The 25562-nt window shown below is 33.7% G+C and overlaps 1 protein-coding gene across 5 annotated transcripts in view; it reads left to right on the plus strand.

Annotated features, from left to right (window-relative positions):
- Positions 1-25562, plus strand: part of LOC120629234 (protein grainyhead) — a 131474-nt gene that overhangs the window by 82523 nt on the left and 23389 nt on the right. For all 5 annotated transcript variants that reach the window (XR_005658983.1, XM_039898106.1, XM_039898135.1 and 2 more), the window contains 2 exons: positions 7018-7169; positions 14293-14455. Coding sequence is in view for 4 of the 5 variants with exons in the window: in XM_039898106.1 (XP_039754040.1) it covers positions 7018-7169; positions 14293-14455 (315 nt within the window). In the remaining variant the exon portion in view is untranslated. The remainder of the gene's footprint in view (positions 1-7017; positions 7170-14292; positions 14456-25562) is intronic.

The raw sequence follows: 25562 nt of genomic DNA on the forward strand, positions 1-25562 counted from the left end.
TGTGTTGGCGGGAATGTAATCGCATACATTATTGGAAATGTTAATTGGGGTGGTTATTTTACACATTTCAAATTTTCGGTTAGATGTCTTGCAATTACCTCATAATGTACCTTGTTCATAAGAACATAAACATAACGCTTACAAATATTATGCTTAATTTTATTATGAATACAGTTCCGAAAGCCCTCCTGCGCTCTGTTTCTCTTAATTTTATATAAGTAGATAAATGTAGATTAGTTATATAGGCACAATAATTTGTATGGTATCTATGTTCAAAATTTGATCTTGCTAGGAAGGTATATAATTTTCTCCGAGTGTCTATCTTAAATAATTTTGTACAGTATAACCCTTCGACTACTGTAGTTTAGTGTTAGATTACTGTAGTCAAAGTTTATGTTACCGTAACAATTTGTAACAAAATCTAAAAGTAAATTTTCCTTTGAATTACCTTATATTTGATTTAGTTAGAGAATAATTTAAATTTAATCGCACTGAATATGACAAAAAAACCAATTACCTCCGAATATGAATCATGATTATACACCCACAAAAGCTGATATTAGCAACCTTGGATATTAAGCTAATTAGATTCTTCAAATGGTATACACAGTAACCTATTAGTACTTTGAGTAGCCATTACACTAAGTTCAAAATTAGCGTTGTTATTAGATAAAAATTGCAGTAATTACATAATTATTATTGATGAAGTACTTATCACTGAACAATAGTCGTGACGCAACGTCAGCTCAGTAATGCGACACGTACAGAAACGGTTGGCATTAGTCGTAAACTTAATGGCTAACATATTTAAAATAACAAATTGACGTGACTCCTGTATAATCAGGCTGCAAACTAAGTGGGTCTGAAGGACTTGTCATTCCTAGGTGTGGCGTTCACGAGCTAGCCACTGTGTCAATCTAATTATTTTATCTATCATTGTGTCGCAAACAAAGTTACATTAATATCTTACAGAAGTGTATAATTTGACATACATAACCAAATTCTTATAAGACAGTGGCTCTTATAAGAATTTTGTAATGTATGTATGCAAATGTAGTAACTAGATATAATCTTTTTATTATTTCTACAAATAATAAAAACGAAAAATACGAAACTAAAATTTAAAAAATAATGATTTTTGAAAAACATTTCACATAAAAAGAAAATCATAAGTTTGTCCACATAATAAGACAAGTTAGAAAAAAATTAGTAGGTACGTAGGTTGTGTGAAATAAACTTAGTTGTGGTAGTAGAAGGAAAACAAATGTCATGTGAAGGGAACAAGTAATGTTACATTAATTCTTAAACAAATTGCACTGTTGAAGACTTTAAGACTTCCCCGTGTAGTATGTTTGCATCATGCATAAATCATAAACAGAATTATAATTGTTTGTTTAAAAAGTGTCAAAAGCTGAACTGGCAAATATAAAACTGCAAAGGGCTTTTGAGTGAACCTACAATTAATGGAATAAATTAAAGTTCCAGTTATTGATTTTTATAATAGAAAAGCTATTGGCTTCCAAATATGAAATATTTAAATTCACAAAGTGTTGTTTTAGAAGCATTCCATATTTTGCCCATATACCCTTCAAGAAATAGGCATTTCTGAAGTCACGGGCTCTATCATTTTGCTATTTACCACTTATGGGGGCAGTCTACTTAACTACTCGTTCTCTTATCCTACTGCTCATTTGCGTCTTCGAATACAATAGGGTACAGACTTGTTTGATTATGCTTGAGTGGAACCTGTGGGTGGGAGCAATCAATACCATTACTAACTAGTCAACTATACATAATTTACTTGTACAAATATCAAACGGGGAAGGGGCAGAGTCATTGATAAGGTCGCCTAACTTAAAATTTAAATTAATATTGCATTTAAAAATTATAGCGTTATTAATAGGCCTTATAGAGAAAAGGGTAGTTTATTAGGTACCTACTTTCCGGAACTAAGTTTAAGGATCGAAGATTTGATATTGTGAGTCCTAAGTCCTAGCTTTACTATTTAGCGTACGGTATAGGCGAAGATGATCAGCTTTAGCGTAATTCTGTAATTTTATAGGGAAGGTCAAAGCTATGATATGATATAACAATCCCGTATAAACTTCGAATTTAGTAGTATGGAGGTTCTAAGCTCTGGGAGGCCTCAGGTGAACGTTCATATGCAGTCTGCAGAGGAAGGAGACTCTCACACGTTAGTTTAATTGAAGACCTATACTGAAGGCTACAGAATAGCAAAGTAAAATTATCAAAAAAGTCAGATGATTCTACCATGAAAAATTAGCTATACTAGCTGGTTGGAACAATAATAAAAAAAATGCTACTTCAATCTTATTACCTATATTTAATTAAAATTCAGAAAAGATATATATTTTAATAAGATACATATTTTTCTTAAATCACAATTTTTTTGAATTAAAATGTTTAGTTAAAGTTTCTTGGAAATTGTTTAATAATAATTGTACATTTCGTCTCATAATCATTTATAACAGTAATGCTCGCGCTTTAATGAGGGAATTCTTTATTTTTGACCGGTCATATAAAATACTGCTGGAGTGTCATACATGGGTAGCATGTAAGGACGATAGCTGGAAAATTAGATAACTTGCAAAAAAAATTACCAACAATAAAATTAAAGGATCATCAGAAAGCTGGTTACTTATAATCGCTATATTATCTGTGGAGTGTAGGTACTTTTTTATATCTTCGTGAAAATGATTCACATTCAATGCACTCTAAATTACAAAGAGCCTTTCAAAAAAAACGAGAAATAATTTTGGAACTTCTCGTTTTTTTCAGGGTTTTGTCAGCTTACATTCCAGTAGCATCTTTATTAATTTATTCTCCAGTTTTTTTAGAAGTTTCTTGAAGTGCACGCTACTGGTGGATTAATAACTTAAAAATTCCAGTACGAAGACACGGTACAACGAGGCGTCAGTCTTAATGAAAATAATGGTTATCAAATTGTGTTTGCATAAAATAATCTCATCTTTGCGCATATTTCACTGTTCGGTGATAGCAAGTTAAAGTTTCGAAGTAAATATTCAAAAATCACGTCGAATTTATCAAGCAGAGTAGGTAGGTATGTTTAGCTACTAAAAAGTATTTGATGAAAATAAACTTAAGAATTGGGATACTCTTTTAAAAACTGCTTAAACAATTTGCATATATTAAAGGCAATTTAATCTTTAATTTATGTGTTGTAAAGCACTATAAAAATCTTATGACATCACTTAAAAAGGTTCCACATCCATCAAACTAACTGTTCTATTAAGTTGATCGCAGACTGCCGTGAGATAGCACTGATACCTACGGCAATTATATAGGGTTCATACGCTTTGATTGTAGTTGACTAACATTTATTGCGCAATGTTCTGAAGGCGTAATGAAAATTGATTCAACATTAGTAGCTAATGACCGAAAGTGAAATATTAAAAAATGTCTTTGACGCGACAGGTTCTGATAAATCGTAGCGCTTTTAAAAGGCTTGAATCAATTAAAGTGGAAAGGTGTTCCTTCCATTAGATTAAAAGTCACAATTCGCATAAGATGTACCTAGTAGTAATTCAATTAAAATAGAACCGTGTGAACCCGCTGTAAGATACTCGTGGATGACATTGGCAGGTCCAATGGCGGTTAACTGTGCATTTTTTATGATAACATTGTTTTGTAGCGATAGACTATTGTACTTCTGTAGTTTTGTAGCTTTGCTCCTTTTGCAGACCTTGCAGCAGGCAGCGTTAAGCCTTACATTACTACCATCTTGCTTCGGTCCAAATCTTATATAGTTAATTTGATTTTTTTACATAAATAAAAAAATAAAAATGATAATAATAGTAATTTATTTAAATAAAAAAATAAATGAGAATGGAGTTAACATCTGTCCAATTAAAAAAAAAAATTATCAAAATTAATTTACACATATAATTGCACTAACGTAGGTAATGTAAGTAACGTAGGTAAAGTATTACTGACTTTTGCAGGATCTGCAAGTTTAATAAGATGCAATCCGTGTGATTCTTATTGGAATTCTAATTAATAAACGCTTAGAGGTACTTACTTATTTAATATGTGCAACTATAATTACTATTTTAAGATACTATATCAGATTTACTTACTCGTAAAATCTTGACAACGAAAAATTTGTCTATCCAGGTCCGTGCTCACGCACTGCGGTCTGCGGCATATGTACAAAGTAGAATACATAATGTAGAAACATTATATGGGACGATATAACTTTAAATAGATTGCAGGACTAGGTAAATACCAAAGACTTTTAAAATTTATTTTAAAAACATCTTAAGTTTAACCGCGCTATTTTTAATGTTGTGTAAATGTTTGCAGTAATTAATTATACATACAATAGTTGGTATGCCGATTATACCTGATTAAGTATAATGAAATACATATTCGTATAAGTAAACTTTGAACCATTGACGTCCTAATTTTTTACTGTTGGTAAATTAGGATAATTATACAAAATTTAGATTTGGATCTTGTATCTTGGAAAAGCACTCTGACAAATAACTACCAATATTGTATCTAGTAATCAACATTATAATTAGGTTGTCATACTGATTGTAACCAAAACCAAAATAAGATAAAAGTCACTAGGTGGATTAGTAACAACACTGAATAAGTGAGATACTGTAACCAACATTTGCGATTAAATGATGATTAAAACTTTAACCCTTAGCAACGCAAGCTGGTGGTTATTGAACCAACAAAAACTTTTCAAACCATACCATCATGTCTTTAAGTTAAAGAAGATATTATTTGTCCATCCAATAGTGTACCGATACATACAATCCATTACGTAGAAAAAGGGCAAGAAGGAGTAAGAGTATTAGGCGGCTATAATAGATATTTTAATCACTTTAAATTATATGATACTTTTTATTCAATTGGATGAATAGGAATTACTCGGTGTTATTTATGAAATCGAGATTGAATTTAATTCACTAATATCAAATAATAAATAATGATAGAATTGAGAACAATTGAATTATTAAAACATCAATAGACCGTATTACTCTATTTTTGGTGACTTGTCTCATCAGGTAGTTTTGAATAACAACAAAAGTGGGAAACGAAATAAAAAGAAATATATAGAAATAGTTCGGATTTTTTAACACACTAAATCAAAAAGTAAAGAAACACAGACATTATAAATCAAGTAAGAAAACATGTACTTAAAGTAGGTACTTAACTTGCCTTAGTTAATAGGTGCCTAGAAAAATTAAGTCGGATGAAGGACAAAACTAAGTGTTGGTATTGGTACACCTAACATATATTTTATAGAACAATTTCTTTAGATTGAAACTTTAGCTTTAAAGCCATCCTCCCATTCCATATTTTTTAGCGTAGGTAATTGAAATTCAAAATTTCTTTATTCATGTAGGCCTATCACAGGCACTTACAAAGCTTTCATACATATATGTTTACATAATTGTATGGGGATGATGATAAATTCGTTCGCCAACTTAAACCTAAAGCTACGAGGGTTCCAAACGAGCCTTGGTCTAAGAAGAGACCATAACAAAACTTTGCCGGGTAATTTTTTTTTTTTTTGTTTATCACGATCTCACAATAAACTAATATTAAGCTATGAAGTTAGAGTAATTCAAACCCAAGCTTTTTATCGTTTCGATGATTCTTTTAATCGTATGAGTAATCCTTAACATTACAATAGGATAATAATGAAAAGTATCACAGTAGTCACATTGTGTTTATAAATGGTGTTCTCAAAAATTATCTTAATAAACATCTTTTAAAAATATTGTTAACTGGAGGAGTGTATTGTTAATAAGAGCCTCGCTTTTAAAGTCAACATTTCGAGCCGATCATTTTTTAGATTATTCATGTTCATTTAATGAGGCAGGCCTATATTGCACATACGCAATATTATTGACAATAAGCTAAATACTGACAATATGCTATATTGCATGTTTGCAACGTAAGCATTATAGTCAGTACTTTTATTGACAATATTGCGTGTGGCGGTATGACTTACTATGTTTTTGTTAGAATACGAGTATATATCGGCCAGTTTTTATAGTCTATATCAGTCTCACATTGTGTGTTGGCTTACTAGCCCTGCTTTTCACAACCTGTCTCGCTGCTTCGCAAGGGTGGTCGCGATGCAGTTTACGACAAATAAGCCTACTGTTTATGTTTATTATCCTGTGCCAGTGAATATAAAAGTGCTAAAGAAGTGTTACACAGCATCAGTGTTGTCAATTCTTACGCGACGTTAATGCGAATTTTTCACAACCACAACTAGTTCAAATTAGGTACTAGGTATAGAGGGCATAGAAGGCATAGAGATCCACAACCACCAAGTACCTACTTTAAAGCAAATTGTGAAAATTTTGGTCTCTCTCTCAGTCGCGTACCAAATTGCTGCGAAACTAACTAACTACCAAACTTACTTTATAATTTTGTAACTAGATGTATACCTAAGTGTTTAGTGCTTCATTTCTAATGTACCTTCGATATAAGAGAAAATTATTAACTGCCTAGTTGGTCCAGCGTTTAGCTATATCTTTAACTGTATTATAACTAGGATATCAACGATAGCGAGGTTTGGGTTCGATTTCCTATAGATAGTATATCCACTATAATTCTTTTTAAATAAATAAACATACTACGACAATAAACACATCGCCATCTAGCCCCAAAGTAAGCCTAGCTTGTGTTATGGGTACTAAGTTGAATGATGAATATTTTTATGAATAATATACACTATATATAATATACATATAAACACCCAGACACTGAAAAACATTCATGTTCAGCACACAAACATTTTCCAGTTGTGGGAATCGAATGTGCCAATCAGCCCTCAAATGTCGGGACCTCTATAATTAGAGCAGCATATGTCTAAGCCTTTAAAGTATATTTCCTATGCGGGAGGAGGCCTGTGTTCACAATAGCGACATTAATAGGCTGAGAGAATTATAAAGCTTGGTGATTAAGGGAACATTTTAAGAGGTATCCATGTTATGACCCATACAGTCGTTCGAGTACACCGTAATCTGCCAGCAGCCCGTGGGCGAGGACGGACGCGGCACCCCCTCGGCGCACCACTCCCCCGCACAACCCCGCACGCGGCCCTGGCACGACTTCGGCCGGCAAAACGATGCTGACAAGATACAGATCGCTAAATTGTAAGTATTTTGCATTGAGACTTTGAATACCCTCGTAACATCGGCTATTAGACATTGCTAACATTTTATGCAAACATCCCAACTCGCCGTCCTATACCTGGGTAGAAACGACAACGTTTATTTGTTGAAGGAGAGATATTTGTGACATAGGGGAATTCCGGGGAAGTACTACCGGCGGTACCGCCATTCTTTTTTTGCCGCAAAACACCATTGTTAAAGGTTTGGTTGGTTGCCGATGGCATGTGAGGTTTAAACCTACGGCTCAGGTTCTTGGACACAAGGCGGTACGTTGCAAGTTATGTATCTTGCATGCTCTACGAAGTGTTGCTCTATCTCTGGTTTACCACTTACCATCAGGAAACCTGCATCTGCTAGGTTCTCCAATTATTACTTGTAGAGTGATAAATGATCACCTAGTAGAGTGATTGAACTGAAAACATTAGTATTTTGTCTGTAATTCCTTGATAGGCATCACAGAATTAATTCATGCAAAATAATTTGACTTGTCTGTTGGTAGACAAGACTTGTCTAATAGTGCAAGTTCAGCTGTACACAAAATTCCATATTGCAAAGAAGCACACACACATTTTTAGACACTCAATTCTGTTTAGAGGTTAAAGTAAGCGCCCATTGTACCTGTGTCTTATTGTGTTGTTTTTGTTTATAATTTAATTTCTGTTAGGTGTACAATAAAGTGTATTTTCATTTCATTTCATTTCATTTCATTTAAGCGTATTCGTCGTTATAAGTATTATGCTGCATTCATTATATTAGTATTGAAATTAATACTGGAATTGATAAAATCTAAATCTACGCAAGATTATAACTAAGATTTAAAATTAAAATACACATATTTAAAGAATTCTTAGAAATGTAGAGTCAATCACTTTTCAAACTTTTCGATAAAAACACGTAAATGTAAACCGTGAATGGCCGGTGTAAATTGTAAAAATAATTTAATAACCGTTTACCTACACGCATGACGCGCTGGTGTGAATAGATGAAAACAACCTACATCCCGTGCAACGATATTGACCTACCACTTTGCACCTTCAATCTGTGATAAAACGGCCCTTTCGACGAAAATACATTTTGACTTGAACACACACATACTTACTCGTAGTAACATAATGTTATTTACTGGTATTAAATAACTTGGTTACCTATCTATTAAAAATATACTGTAGGCTTAAGTAGTTTTATGTCTAACGGTCTGTCCTGATCTATACATGGATAACGTAAACAACATATAGAGCATAGCCAATCAGCATAACTAACCAACGTCTTACATACTCGTATATCCCAACATTTAAATGACCTCACTCTTAAATAGAATGTTAAATTTTTAAAAGACGCGCAATTTTCTTTCTTAAATGATTAGATTATGTGTATTGCCATCACGTCTGCATGAGTCCAAAACAGTTTGTTTGTGTGAGTGTGTGAGGTGCTAAGTTAAAGTTCGTGATTGTTGAATTCAACAAAAAGTGTATGTTAATTAACAATTTCCTATTTCTCTGGAGCTAATTGACTTGTAACAAGGTAATTTTGATTGTACTTTATTTCACTGTAATTTTATGACCCTGTAGATTTACTAACTAATTTAAAAGTTTTGCTTTTATAATCATAGAAACCCATAACCGACGACCCCATCGAATTATTGGAGGACTGGATTAATTAAATACTGAGTTTGAAATGCTCCTTCACAAATTAATTGAAAACTATTTACAACATTCCATACGTAACTGAATACTTTGAGATTCCAACGTGACTCATTTCTATACTCGAATATGTAGCACTTGGCAGTACAACTTTTAGCGTTTAATTAATTAATTCCGCGGGTTCTGAGAAATCCATATTAATCGCCATTAGACATATTACTGCTTAATCAATGGTAATTTTGAATAGTCTACATGATTTTCGTTTCCGGATTCCATAAAATATATTTCATATCTTATTTTTATACTTTTTAATATGAATGATGTAAAATAATAAGCCCAAAGTGCAAAAACTTTCCTGCCGTATAAAAAATATTATCGCGCTGTGATTTATTGTATTGAGGAATCCAATAATGAACGTATTGCACGCACCTTATTAGGCAACTATTGAATAATGAAAATCTATTTTATTTATTTCCATGCCGCCTTTTGCCTGCTCGGATAACATAAGAAATGTAAGTAACATAGTGTGATTAAAGAGTGTTTAAATCGTTATTGATTATTTTACTAAGATTGGAATCTTCTATTGCTGTTGTTTTTAAAGTAGGAATTATTTTTTTTAAATATAGTTTTTTCGGTAAGTGTCTCGTATCCAATGTTAAATTTTGGATGGTTTGCTAGGAAATTAATAAATAAACTATAATAATTATAGCTCTTTTCAATTCATGACGGTGCGTCTGGAACCAGAATTATAGTTTCAAGTTAAGGTATCTACTATCATGTCAACGTAATGGAGATGATATGTATGTGAGATTGAAGGGTCTGTAAATAGTTCCATTTGAATACACAAAACTGATTTTGAAAGGCATCCAAGAAAAACAATTTGGTAGTCAACAAACTATTCTAACTAAGAATCTGTAATGTACTAGCTAATGTTTAACATAAAGATACAAAACAAACCACAAGGTATTCAAAACAAATAATTGAAATCTCGAAGACAAACAAGTTAAAACTTTTATTTAACAAATCGTAATACGAACCGTTGGTACGTCGCGGACGCGGCGGAAACAGTCGTCAGCATGATAAGTGCATTAGCATTATTATCTTAATAATTACTTGCTTGCATTTGGCCCGAAAAAACTCGATCGCTTGAAGGTACGAGTAAGTCTTACTCATATGTTATTAGGTACTCAACGATAAGAGAACGTCCCTATTCCACTATCCAGTGCTCGGCATCTAGCAAACACCACTTACATCTGTGATTGTGTACTATTACTTACTGCCCGTTTAAGTATAAAGGTTTAGTCCGTGGATGCCCTCGATACACACTTTATTTACATGTCAATGTTTAACAGGAATGAGCTTTTTAAAGGCAGTTACTTAATCAACTAAGTATGCACTGTTGATTACCACTCGGCCGAGCTGTCTAATTGCTGTAATGGGATCTTTACATTACCGGTACCGTTTTTCATTTCTGTATCTTTAACTTAAACATAGATATCTAGAAAAAGTTGATATCTGCATTATAAAAGCGGTGTAAGTATCCGTTGGCCTTAATCTATAGAGTACTTCGTATACTTGTTCATGACAGATTCTAAGTGCAAAATTTAATGCAAGGCATTATACTTGGATTGCTGCTTGCACGCGATCTGAACATCTGTCCATATTATTCCGAGGAATTAATTATATCAGATATTCCTATTACATGTCTGTGCTAGAAGTAGAAAATACGATAATAATTGTATTTACAATTATTGTATTTTCTTCTTGATCGAAATTGACATTGTGTCTTCAATCTTAACATGATACAATAACGTGGTATGTTTACAACTCTAGTCTATTACGAGTAGCTTGTCATATATATTATACTTATTCTAGAATTTTTTTGAGCATCACATAGGAACATATCTTTATTATTAATACAATTTTATCAATTCTAAATTGATATCTTTTAGTATTTTTTTTTGTGAATTGAACGAAGATTAGCAGATTGCAACATAAATGATTTATTTTCTATTCAATGTAAACCATCTTTATGAGTATAAATAACATCACTAAGTTTATTTGTATAACTAACACGTTAATGTTTTTAAATAAATTGACTGTTTATAATGGCGTTAATTAATCCTTTAGTCACGGGACTAAAGACGTAAAATTATTGTTTTAAACCTGTTCAAGAAAGCTGATTGTGATTTAAATGATTGCCGGTAAATTTAATAGTGCTCCCTGTAAAAACATAGATACGGATATTAAAGTAGAAAATATTTCCTATGTTAGTTGCAAGAATAATTGTACATCTCAAATGCAATGGTAGTGACGCTGCGTGTCTTCCGTCGGCGTAGAGTCCGCAATCAGCCCGCCATTATAGTTCCTAAGTGTTCTCATTAACCACTGGAGTTGTTGTCGTGGTGAGTCTGCATATGTACGTGACTTGTGACAGGCATAAGATTTATTTATTTAAGCTAATAACTATATTTCAAAACACACAGTAGCAGCGACCAACATTTTTTTAAAATATACCATAAAAAAAAATTAAAAACAATCATCACCAACAGAAACCAAGTAATTTAATTAAAGATTCAGTTGCAAGTTGAGCAAAACAAAAATCTTGTTCTAAACACAAATCAAGTTTAATTAAGAAGTTTCTTACGTCACTTTGTAAAAAACGGAAAAAGTAGGTAAAGTAGGGGGTAACCTTTGGATCTACTGAAACGGTTTTGAAAACTCTTTTGCCGATAGAAAACTGCGTTTTTTGTGAGTGTTAAAGGAATATTAAACCAAAAAATTTATCCCTTCTTTTGGTGGTAGTCTGATTCGCAAACTAAGTTGGAAAAAAACGGGCAAACGACAGCCTTTCTTACGAACGCTGTCTTAACTATGAGAGATATATAATTGAGTTCAAGAGAAATTTTGTAGAGTTTGATAATGCCTACGAAAAACACAACGATACTAACTTTTATATGTAGGTCACAAAAAGCAGTTTTTTGTAATTAAAAATATATTTTGAAATTTATATCTATCTGTGCGATGCCGGGGTGGGTCGCTAGTATTATATATTTTACTGCTACAGTCTTCTGCACTGAACGTTTCATCAGTCTCGGCATTCGTGTCAGGCGCACAATGGTCCCTAAATTTACATCAGCGATTGATACGACTGACGTGCACGCACTTTCCTCCCTATAAAGCATCGTAACAGTTTATTTTACTTTATATTACAATAGTGTTCTATCATCAGAATGTATACGGATGTTAATAACTTCACAGTAATTGCGAACCGATCGTAACAAAAAAATAAAATACTACCTCAAATTTATTATAAAAGTATTCTGAAATTTCGACAGTGCATTAACCTTATTAAGGGAGCTTTTACTTACGTAAGTTTAAAAAAGTTTTTGTCATTCAATCGCGAGCAGCAGGTATTGAGAATCATACGCAAAAATAAATTATTTATCATATCAATTATTAGTCAAAAGAAGTCAGAGGATGTCGCTACTCTTTATTCCTGTGGACAATACAGCTGGATAATGTTTTCCAAATTCAATATATTCAGTTAATCTGCTATTTGAATATGTCCTTTTAACAAGGTGTGTGTAGCGCGAAAGCTCGGTCAGTAATAGTATTGTAAGTACAGAAGGGTAGATTATGCGCATCTAATTTGGCGGTGCAACGCAGACTCCACGGGACGTCGCTCCTCGCCAAGACTCTTATCGGCATGCGTTTTTATTGCCAGCACTTTGTTGTTCGCGTTCCGAGGCTTTTTGTGCACTCATCAATTTCCGCGCCTCACCGATTGATTTATTCATGAAAGACCCTTCGTCTTCACGCAGGAAGTGACTTTTTTCGGACGCTGCGCTGCTGAAATTTGTAATGAAGCTCATTCGAAAACAATACGTTGTTATTATTGAGTAAGTTCGTATCGTATTTTCCCAGGTGATAAAATATATACTTGTTTATTTTTAACTCAAAAACGAATACCTACTATAAATGAAACTTTGCAGGCATAACCTTAAAGAAGGATACGGGGTATCATGTTTATAATGTATTAGGTACTAATGTAAAAAAACCCTGACTTTCAATATAGTGTACATTATGCAACTAGTCAAACCCTTTCATTTGATACAGGGATTTGAGGGAGTTTTGAAAAGAAATACAGTTCGACATATTGGGGGTGGCCATTTTGAACTGATTTCCATCCAATAATCAACAGACAGACACACTACCTTAAAAGCTTTAAGTTTTTATTGAGCTTCCTTTCAAAATTGCCTACACGCCCTCTTGGATTTTAATTACTATAGATTATTATTATATAATAGATAGTGGGCTACAATTTATCCTTTTTAAGCCTATACAGTATAGAGCGTGAGATTACGGTATGAAATATTAATATCAAATATGCATGAAAAAGGTATATAGGTACTTAACATATTACGTATACGTTGTTTAGTTTATAACTTATCTAATAAAGAAAATCAGAATTGTTGAAATGACAATACAAAGTCACGTCACAAATGGAAATTGCATTTGGAATAACTTGGAGAGAATCAGATAGGCGAGAACCGCTGCGACCGATCCGTCAATGTCCGCTTGCGTTTGCATTACACGCCTTTATCTGCCCCTGCTCGCTTCAAATCGCTAACATCAGCACGGCTGTTTACCAAATTGTTTTCAATGAGCTTTAGGAAACGGTTCAGCTGCAATTCAAGAATTATGTCGAACCTAAGTTACTATCTAAATTCCACGCAAAGATTTATTGTGGATTAAAATTTCTGTGACGATTTATGGCTTTTTATCGTGTTACATAAGTAAACGGCCTCAGGCATAGGCGTGGTACAATAGAGTGCTCTGATAATGATGTTTGCTATTTCCTGGAGTAGTTGTATTGGAGGGTGCGTGAAACAGCACGGGCGTGGGCAGAGATCGGCGGCGACAAGGCAGAGAGGCGCGCGCTAAGTCTGGTCGCCGTGTCGCAAGACTCACGCGCTTTGCCGCTAACGACCCGAAGCACGCAACGCATGCAACTAAATTAGCGGGGTTTTCCTTCCGTTGATACCACGCGGAGGAAATCACGAGAAAACGCAGGTTTTCATTGCGCACTACGAACTGGATCTCCACGCCTTTATGTAACTACGCCAGTGACAAGCTTTACTGGCCGCGCAATTAAGATTTCCACTTTTTGCGCACTTTTATTACTTTACTTCATGGAAACTTTATTGTCGAGAACATGTATCTGTAGATAAGTATCACAAAGAAGAAATCGTGCATTTTCTAGATGGTTTCAAAACAGGATTACCGTGCAGTTTGTTTGTAGATGTAATATACCGAAAAAAAAAACTGTGGCAATAGCTTTCCTACTAAATTACTCAAAAGCATCTTGATAATATAAAGCGAGATAATAATGTTTCCTGTTCTCCCGAGTTATATGTAAACTCTAGATTTTACATTTCTCTGATAATTTGGTCTTCTTGCAGATTTTCACCATACGGCTTCAAGTACCACCTAGAGACGGCAAGTAGCAGTTCCCAAAGGCGCGAAGATGACCGGATTACTTATATCAATAAGGGCCAGTTCTATGGCATTACGCTGGAATACATCCACGATCCCGACAAACCACTTAAGAATCAAACTGTTAAGGTAAGTCAACATCCGGTTAATAAGTACACCAACTAAACGTGTAAATGATTTTTCAGATGTAAAAATGTCACCTTATTGCTTTTTATGATTTGTCTGTATAATATTGCATTAGTTAAAACTGTTTCGTTTATTATTATACTTACTAAGTACCTGATAGACCATCCACTAAGGTGTACCTAAATCTAAGGATCATTTACATCCATTTCTGGATTTGTTAACGAACCTATTCCTACGTATAACTTCCAACGTATAACATATTTTTTACTTTGAATGGTATAACCGCAAGTTACACATTAGGCACTTTAAAAGTCTTAAAGCAGAATAATTAGAAGAGACAGTTCATTTGAGATAATGTTTTTATCCTATAGCGTAAATAGCGAAAAAATCATAAATTTTATTAAAAACTAATAAGGTCTTGTAATTTAGTAAATAATACATGTTTTTATTATTTAAGTTATTGTAACAATGACAGATATCAATGATTTTGTGACAGTTGGATGGAAACAAAGGACATTAATAAATATTAGTTTATCAGGAAAATATATAACAAGTAGGTGGTACACGTTACTTACGAACCCACATCCTAGCAAGTATCTATAACATTATGTGAACGGTCCTCTTTTATCGAAATCCACATAAAATAATAAAGTTTTTTTATTTTCATTTTAGTCTTTTAGTTTTAATATTTTTTTACTGGTAGGGACTTAGTTAAATTATGTTATATTGACGATACGATTAGAAAATTTATTATTTACAATCGACGAGTTAAGGTAGAAGGCATTAGTAGATATTTGATTTAACTGCGCCATGCAGTTAACGGTTAGCAGCCGGATGTTTGCTGGACCTTAGAAAGCTTCACGCACTTTAGAGGCATCTGTGGTACAACACAGATATACAGACGCGTCGTAATGTCTCTATTTAGTTTGTATTTCAACTAACAATGAAGTATACATGATTATTGCGAATCAACGCAATAATTATTAATTTTATGTCTACTTTCTACAGTGAGTCGTTCATAACTTATATGAAACTTTATTAATAAAAAGCTTTTTTTCGAAGTTCACCTTAATGAGCAGTTATAGCAGAACAATAATTAGTGAAATAAAGCTAACAAGACACTATACTTTTTATGCTTAGTCGAAATCAAGTAGCTTTTTTTTTTGCTTTTTTTTAAATTGCGCATCTCGCAACAAATACTTTTTTGCTTATATACATATTAATATCGGTGGTTCTATATTCATACAAAAATTATTATGAAACCTATATCTTTGGAAACCTTTTCTTTAACCAGGAAAACGAGCACCTGGAATACCTACAAAGTATTTTATTTATCATATCATAATCTGAAAAACTCATAATGCGCTGCAAGCCTTAAGCCTAGTTTATATAGGATTTTTATCTTGGATTGAAGTATAACGTACCTGTCTATCTTTAACTCATAGTTCCCCATCGAAAGAGGAAGTTTCTTATTATTGGATTTATTTATCGTAGCAGATTTGAGAAATCACATTTTCGTAAAGAGATAAAATCATTTTTTTTAGAACAGTGAAAGCGTTAGCAGTTCAGCACAGCAATTTTACCATGAAAAAATTGACAAGTAAAAAAGTTGCAAAATACCTGTATCGCCGAGTACTAAACCTTAATTTCTGATGTGCTTGATATTTATTGCCACACAAGGCGTTAGGTATGACGCCCACTTCAAATTGGATTTTAAAAACTCCGTAGACGCTTTTAATTAAAGCACATAGGTACATTCGTATGATTTTTGCACATTCAAGAATAAAATCAGTATTACTGATTCATGTATTTAATTAAGTACCCACTGCGGATGATGGTTCAAATCCAACTTAAAAATGTATCTTAGTACTCATGTAGTTTTCATGAACAATGAATGGTATTTTTTCTCTTTTAAATAAAAAAAGCACTTACTCCTTTTGCTACCACTCAACTCCTGACCACAGAAGCCTCGTGTCGGTTTCATTGCGCTCGGATCCCGGTTAATGTTTCATGTTCACCTTCGGAACGCTCACTTTCATAATATATTTTTTGTTTAAGTTATGTGATCTGATTACATGTTTAACTTATAAGGAAATCGATAAAAATATTTGTAATTAAAGTTAAACAAGTCCACTACCATTGAATTAAGATCATACAGAATTCTCATTCAGCCATTATTGTAGGCAGTTTATTGTGTCCAAAACAGTGAAAACGCCCCAAGGACGCCTCACTTTACACCTGCGAAAAGTTGCTAATTCAAAACTTTTTCCCATTATATAGTGAACGCGAAAATGTTCTAAACATTAGAGGTAAAATACTTACTGTCATCTGCTAAATGGTATGAAATGATTATGGTATGAATGATACTCTAAAGTATAGTCGTTTTTGATCCTTCAATATTAGTCGTGTACCTACACTATTTCTGTATGTTCTTAATTCTATGTATATTGGCCGCTGCCAATGAAATAAGTTGTTTTATGTAACAGTTTCAATATCCACTACAAACAAAAAAATATATTTTGTTGTACTAGAATTTTGAACGTTCAGAAACTATGGAACGAATGATCGCCATATTCGTAAAATAAGTTGGGAGTCGGTTTGGTAAGAGAGTTTTTATATGAAATAAAAGTAATAAAGTCTTATATTTACTAGAAAATGAATTTTTAAATAACTTTTTTAAATGTAGTTTTAGCTAGAAAGTAAATTGTTAATTTTTTTTATACTTAGGTACTAGAAAGTTTTTGGATATCTGATTTATAGACAATTTAAACGTGCCATTTATCGTTTTCACCCTGTATCTAAATTATTGTGTAATAATTGGCTTCATAAACATGTCACAACTAGCGTGATATAATTCTGTTATTAGATATACTATGAGAAGATAATTATCTGAAGACAACAATAGATAAACCATCATGGATGTAGGTAGGTACATTTTTTGCTATGGAAATCGGAAATCCCCTCGGTTTATTACTATTAGGTACTTACCGCCACTTCCGTGGAAAATGATATAAGTGAGCAATAAACAAAGAGTTGACACAAAGAAATTGAATTAAAACAACAATTTTATAGTATTTCTTGAAAAACCAGAATATAAACCTACTCCAATCAAGTTAATCTTGTTTCGATAATAACAAATATGCACGGCATTGTTACAAGGCACGATAGAATTGGAAATACCTAACTTCCCATAGGTGTATTTGTGTATTGTCTATTACTTGAAAAGCGTTTTTGATGCACTTTTTTTTAATAACACATTAGGTGCACGCACATATGTGACTATCATGAAACGCTATCTTGTTATTTACATTTCCTTCGGTCTTCCGCGGTAGAAGTAAAATGGAAACACACCTTATCTCTATTCAATGGGCTTAGATCGGAATAATCAGAAATACAATGCGACATACGTTTGAAGTTATTATTAAGGCCGTAAGTGGGCCGCGGGTCCGAGCGGGCGCGGGCGAGCATTCAATACCACTTCGATAGATATAGAGCGCTTATCTCGCCGCAATCGAGTCCGCATTGTATGGCCGCGCCCGATAATTAAGACGACGCTTTTGACATTCACCATATAGGAACACAATAACCGCCGCGGGTGCCCGCTGTCCGCTGCCGGCCCAGCCTCCCAGGATAATATCGCTCCCTATAAACAATAATCTCACTGTATTATGATAAAATTATTTTAATGCGGCAAACATCGTGTTTCCTTAACGAGCTGTATTGCCCTATTCAATGAGAAAAGAAAAGCTTAGCCACATTCCAATGTATATTATGTACAAGCTATGTAAACGTATTATTATAACCTACAAGGTTGGTAACGTTACGAGAATTTATTCACGCATAAACACGCAAATAACTTAATAAACATTCACTCTGTAAATATATAACGCGAAAACAAAACTCAGTTCATATAATAAAATTACATTAACATTCATTAAAATAAATCTGAAAAAAAAATCATTACCAAATATGTACGTATATAATAGCCAATTATGATCATTTGTTATACACCGTAGCTGACAGTTAAAAATTCACACGCGATGCGAATGTGTTTTGCGTGCCGTAAAGCGGTTGAGGATATGAGAAAATTTTGTAAAAAGAGAGATTTGGTGTGAGAGCCGTGCGTGGTGCGACTGTAATTATCTACGGGCGGACCTTGTTTTGGCAGCACTTGCCTGCCTGCGATATCATCGGCCTCGGTTTTCGTCCTCTCGCAACCAATATTGGATCTTGCACCTAATTAAGCTCAATAATGTACAAAATACACTCCGCTCTCATTTGAGAAGTTCGCACGATATATCGACACTATCAGCTATTTGCATTTGCATTTGGCATGACAAATAGATTTTTAAGATGATCCTTTTGTGCTTTTGAAAGGGGTTCTTATGAACTGCGCCCGTACGAGAAATCATCAATCATATAACGTTGTAGCAATAAATCATCTTTATATAGCGGTTCCGTTATCTTATATTAATATTTAACATTCTGGCAAGGGATGATGATGATGATGACGAAATCTAGAGGTTTTCTATCTAAATGAAGAAAGTAAAAGACAACTAAAATATAATCTAAAGAGCACATATTGTTATGAGTCATTTTAATGACGCAATGCACAAAGGTAGACTTTAATAAAACTACAACTTTTTAATAACAAAATCATTTCGCTAAAACCTATTAAGTACATTGATGAACTATAATTGTTTGTTGTGATTATACTCAAAATAAATTTAGTATCGAGCTTATATAGTTTGCAATATAAATGTTGCTATTGAGGAATACATTAGACGTATGTTGCAGAAGGCCTTTAGTGTATAATGTAATTTGCATACGAATGTCATTTGATACCTTTTAAATAGCCATTTATTCAAAGGTAAATTTCCGCTAACCTAATGATTTTCCCGGATTCTATGAATTGTTTTGGTTTCCGAGTGCCACAGTCTGCCAACTTACTTAAAAACCATGTATTTCAATCAGAACTTATAATAAAATAAAAAGAGAAAAATATTTCAAAAAGGAAACAACACAAATATTGCATTGAGACTGCCATTGATAGAAGTATCTTCTCATTGTACACTGAAGGTGTTAATGATTTACAACTCGCTTCGATTAAACCGTAACTTGCACGTCTAAAGCGCACAACTTATTCAGAGCATTTTTTGCTCTAGTTTTTATCGCTACACTGACATCATTGTGTTGTTCACTTTCGTAGCAACGGAAACTCGAGTAACGAGACATGTAGTTGTTTTTTTTTTCTTTTTGCAATATTTTACGATTTTAATGATTGCTCCGGTTTAACTTTTTAAGGTAATCGTTAATGATGCCTTTTACACTTAACATGTTACGCTTGATGAGGGATTATAACGGTCAGCATTCAGAGCGAACAGTCCCTACTGACGTATCTTTCGGTCGACGACGCCGACGCCGACAAGTGAAGGGCTGTCATATGAGACAGATCGAATATTTCTCACAGGGTGCGCTCAAGTGTAATGTTTAAGTATTCGACTACAAAAAACAGTTTTGTAATATAATGGAATTCGTAAAAATCGAGCATCGAAATTAGCATACGCTCGGTTGATAGTTGGGAGATGCCAATCATGTTCGCAATCAATCACACGTTGAGATGTCTCAATTTAGCTTGCACCCTTGGCCGCGCCGCACCGCACCCCGCTCTCTCAGTCCTGTCGCAGAAAAACACTAATGATTATAAATTGCGGAATTATACAACGAAAGCTTTTGCTAACGGCGTTCCTTTATTAACATTAAATAATATGTACCAATTCTTCATCAAACTCTATCATTCACATCCTAATTATAATTTACCGATTACTGTCTTTATGTCGTATTGTGGGCTGTGAATTTTAAAATGTATTACTACACGACGTCTGTGCCTAGTAAGTAATAATAGATATGTAAGTATTTATGAATTACTTGAGAATATAGTCACGAATGTGATCGTATTAAAGACACATTTTTATTACGACTTACAAAACGGTGTTATGTTGATTATATGCAGACATAACTGAGCCTGAAATACAAACCTAATAAACCGATCATAAACATTCCAAATTTTAAAGAATGACTTCATTTGGAATGCCTTAATAATGTCGTTGCTCTGGTTTGAATATTTTTTCGCCCCATAGCCTGAATACGTTCTGGAATAAAATGAGATAATGTACTTTTTATGATTTCTTTACTTAAAAAGTAATTGAAGTTATATCAAGGTAACTTCCTTTTTTCGAACTCTGTTTTCCAATTATATAATATTTCAAGAAAATAAGAGCGATTTGTTTCGAAGGGTCATTATTTACCATACTCTTTTATGGTTGTAAGTATTTTATTCAGTGAGATGATAGCAGATAGAGTCATCCCGCCAGAGTGGTTTGACTCCGTTTTTGAGCTTCATTTAAATCCCATAGTTTGTTATTTGGTGAACATAATTAAAAAAAACCTTACTTAAAGTAATGTAATGTAACAAAACAAAATGTGATACAATTTATAATATCAGATCCGCTTTTTTTAAGTCAGATAATGTGAATAATACCTTTCAAGATAATAACATCTCACTGGCTTTATTCCGAGATGTTATGATATGTATGTAGGTATTTTAAGTACATGCCCGTGCCGCTTGACGGTGCGTGAATTTTCCACGTTCGATTTCAGGTTCGCGTAACACTACTCGATAACTATTACACTTTCGAAACATTACGAATTATTCGGTAACATCAACGTAACAGCTGAAATCAGTTATAAAATTATAATTACCCCTGTGTATGCGTTTTCCACGATCGATTACACGTGCGGTACCTATGTTTCATTTGAAATGTTCATGTAGTTATTTAAATTAACTTTCACTTAGCTTTAATTCCGTCAATGAGTGACAGCGAGTCGGACGCAAATGGCGTTACGCAATGCAAAGTTCGTCATTGTTTCGATATTCGAACTGTCACAGTGCGCGCGTATTTAGCGTCAATCGTCGATAGCATCGGCGACGGACAGCGCGCCGTAATCAGCGACATTAGGCGATCTCGACGCATGGCGCAACCCTTGCAGAGCTTTATCATACATGTAGCCTACTCACGGTTAGCATTTATGAACAACAGCCCTTTGTAAGCCCGGGCTTGGTCCAGTCGATTTCTCTACCTATCTCTATCCTGCGCACATGCGTGTCTACTTAATCTATCCAGCGTAATCTGGCCTCTACATCATACTACAATCTTCTTACAGCATAAGCAAAATTAAAGTGTGCCATAAATCCTGATCACACTACATTTATTTCTATTTTGTTTTTGTGTATTTTTGATTGATTTATTGCATTATACAAAATTTTATGGTCCGCTCATAATAATATTTTCTTACTATATTAAAACTGACTTTATATAATTACATGGGTAGGTGGTACACCGTACAACTGGGGGAATAAATGCGAAAATACTTTAATTTAAAAAAAATATTTATGATATAACCTAAATTTGCTTTAATGGTACGGAACTGTCTGAAGGCGCGAGTCCGTCTAGCACTTGACCGTCTTTTTTCTTTAACACCTTAAATAGTTTTTTCTGCTACATGCCATTTGCATTTTAATCCACCATTTTGGTCTCAGGGTGATGTAACATTCAACTTGTGCATAATTAAGACCAATTAACAAACTTTATGGGTTTCGGCAGATAACTTTGAATATCTGGAACATAAATTATTTGCTTTTACTGAAATACTTTATTGAGTTTCAGTTTTTGATAATAATTTAATTAAAATGGAGATTTGACACTAATCAGACAGTTCAATATTTTATGTTTGCATAAAATGTTAAAATACGAGTAATTTTATAAACCTCTAACGTCAGGCATCTGTAACGCCAATCTTGTCACATTTAGAATCATAAAGGTTTTATCTTTGAACTTCATTATCGAATTATAAATTACTTGCCTACCCACTTATTTTATTATCAAAAACTATCGTGTGTGTTTGTGACTCACACACTCTATTTACAAAGTTTTTCGTTCTATCTATGGAAAGCAGAAATTCATTCAATTCATTTCATTTACGATATTTTAAGGCCTCTGTTTCACTCTTTTCCTACCTACTTCGCATCTTTTGAGAAGCGACAACGTTGCTTTAAAAATATAGAGAAAAAAATACAACTGAAAGATTTCTCTAGCAGTCGCGTATTGTGGCAAAGTAATCTCTAATATTCATATGTAACTCCTGCATGTATCCAATTTTTTGCCCCAATAAGTCAAAAAGCTGTCCTTTCAATATTTATAAGAAAAATAAAACTTCCCTGCAATGACAATAGTCTCTGCTACTGAAGACGTAATTGAAAGCTGTGCAGTGGGCGGTATGTACGACTAAGCCGCATCACACTCCACCCGGAGCCCTGCACTTTACAATCTGACGTTTCCTTTCGACATTTAAGCAGATTAGTGTTACGACGTGACTTCGGATGTTAATCCGACGGTAGACGGATCGCGGGAATCACTCCATTTAATCGAGGTTTAGCGCTTACTGCCCGCCTCTGATAATGCAATCGAGCTATGTCTAGGAAATTAACTTTTATCCATTGCTTTCATAATGCTGAGGTACCTACTGTTTTGTCGTGAACCTACTAGCTATAGCCAATCATCGCTGGATCGCTTGTAGCTTAGGCTTTCTGACGTAGGAACCGTAATAAATTTCTGGCCACAAAGTAGCCCATGTTACTCTAGATTCAAGCCAAAATTACACGTGTTTTCAATTATACGTGCATCTCTCCGTTCTTTTTTTTTTGATTAATTGTACATTACAACTTATTTATTAATGTTTTTTATGAGGCAAATCTGAAGAATAGTCATTCCTAAAATATGAGTATGTCAAAGTTCATACTTACTATGTCAATATTTTAAGGAGGTATTTTCTAATTAAGTTTCAAAAGTGCGGCAACATATTTTAATGAATTACACAAGCGAATGTCATATTATGACCTGTCAACCTGTCAACTGAGTGTTGTTTCAGGAAACTAATAATGTCTAAGCTACTTGACAAAGTACATTGTGCTGTTTTGGCACTACGAAAAGCCATAAATCAAAAGAATAAGAAGAACAATGTCTAGCTATAAAGCATGGAATTTCTTTTTGCCACCTATAATTGGCATAGTCAACAATGTTAGACTTTTGCTAGTCAATATTTTTAATAAAAATTTGACTTAATTAGTTTAGGTTGAAGAGTTACCCGAGTAAAGTCAATTAACACCTCCATAAATAATTATTTTAAACAACCAGTAGTACACTGATCTTCATGTAATTTAGCACCGAGATAATTTTTTTTTTTTAGAAAACTCTCGGGCATGCAGTTTGTTCTCCACGACGTTTTGTTGAAGCACCTGATATTTATTTTCTTAAAAAAAAAGCACATAATTCCAAAACAATACAGAGGTACGCACCTCTGTATTTTTTATAACGATATATTATTTTCCGTAGCATAATCATCATCATATCAAACCATTACCGACCCACTACAGGGCACGGGGCTCGTCCCGGAATGAGAAGGGTTCCGAAGACTTTTTACTAGTTTTGCGTTGGAAGATTATTATTTATAGCCTTATGCCGAAATAAGATAAAATAATTATGTGCTTTGAAGATTTTTGATAAGATTGAGTATTAACGTCAGGCGTTATACAATTTCTACAAGAAAAATATTTTGACTTACTTTCGGTTCAAGTAAAATAAATTATACCTACTTTAATTAAAAAAAAAAATATTATCGAGCCAGGAAATATCTATACGTAATTGTATTCAAGTATGAATAATATACTAGAATCAGGCTTAGGAATACAGAGAAGGCGTTAAGTTATCGGCGAACGGAAGTCATTCATTCCTTAATTTTCCGCACCCGCTAGCGATATGCGCGTTTACAATAATTTAAAACGACTGTTTATATATAAAACGTATACGTATACGACTTTAGGTAAATGATTGAATATAGTAAACAATGCTTAGATATGAAGTTATGATCTTTAACTTGTAGGTACTCAGTAGTGTGTATATATTAATAGTAAAAATACAATAATATTTTTTTATTTTGGTAACTTTGAGCAATTTTCAATTACTACACTATTAAATAACAAAAGGAATACATACGGCAATAATCAAAACTAATTCAAAAAATTACATAAGATTTTAATGTTAAATATACAAAATAGTTACAAGTTAGAAAAAGCCCTACATGTAGTTTGATATAGAGTATATAGGTGAGTCATATCTATTTTTTTATTGCTTATCCACGCTCATTCATAAATTATGCTATTCGTTTGCTACTGATGGCAAAAAAGTCATCAGTATGAGCCCTTGAGAACATTTCAGATCCACTGCAATAACGCGGTAAGCATTTTGAAACCATCATTATACTGAACTCCTAGGACGTTTAGCGATGCCTGTGTATAGCTGATCTACAGGGATCCCGTGTAAATGGTTTGAAAGGCTTTGAACAAAATAACTTTTGCTTCTATAACAGGCAAACCTGTGGACCAACATATTGCACCTCTAAAGTTAATATACATGATAATTCTTCACTCGTCACTTAGTGCCCACCCTAAACAAAAATACAGTAGGTACGTACACGTACATGCTTGATTTGTCCATCTGCAGGAACCTTAATGTAACGTATGCCAAATTGTATTGAGATCGGTGCTATGGCCATGAGCCGAATATAGGGAACAAACATTTATTTTGCCGCATTATTCAACTTCATAATTTTTTTTACCCATCTTTCTTTAAGTTTTTTTGTAAGGTTTTATAATCGATATCCATTTAATTAGTCGTCACTAGGTATACTGTAGGCAAATAGCTGCACAGCTTTTACACCCACAGTTCCGCACTGAGTTTATTTCGAAAGCGACATTCACTGCAAAGAACAGTCAGCAAATAAACCTAGGCGTTAAGACAACTAGCGCAAACAACTAGCGCACTTACCAAACAGACGTATCCGTATCAGATATAGCGTATCGAGACGGCAGGGCATTACTTTTGCGCTATCGATAAAGCTCAACGGTGAGCGGAATAGTTTTGCGTCGCGGAACATAAATAATTGTCATAAAGTAGATAGGGCTGATGGATGGGCGGTCGCCGCTAACGAGGAA

The sequence above is a fragment of the Pararge aegeria genome, chromosome 2, assembly GCF_905163445.1.
Source record: "Pararge aegeria chromosome 2, ilParAegt1.1, whole genome shotgun sequence".
Lineage (NCBI taxonomy): Eukaryota > Metazoa > Arthropoda > Insecta > Lepidoptera > Nymphalidae > Pararge > Pararge aegeria.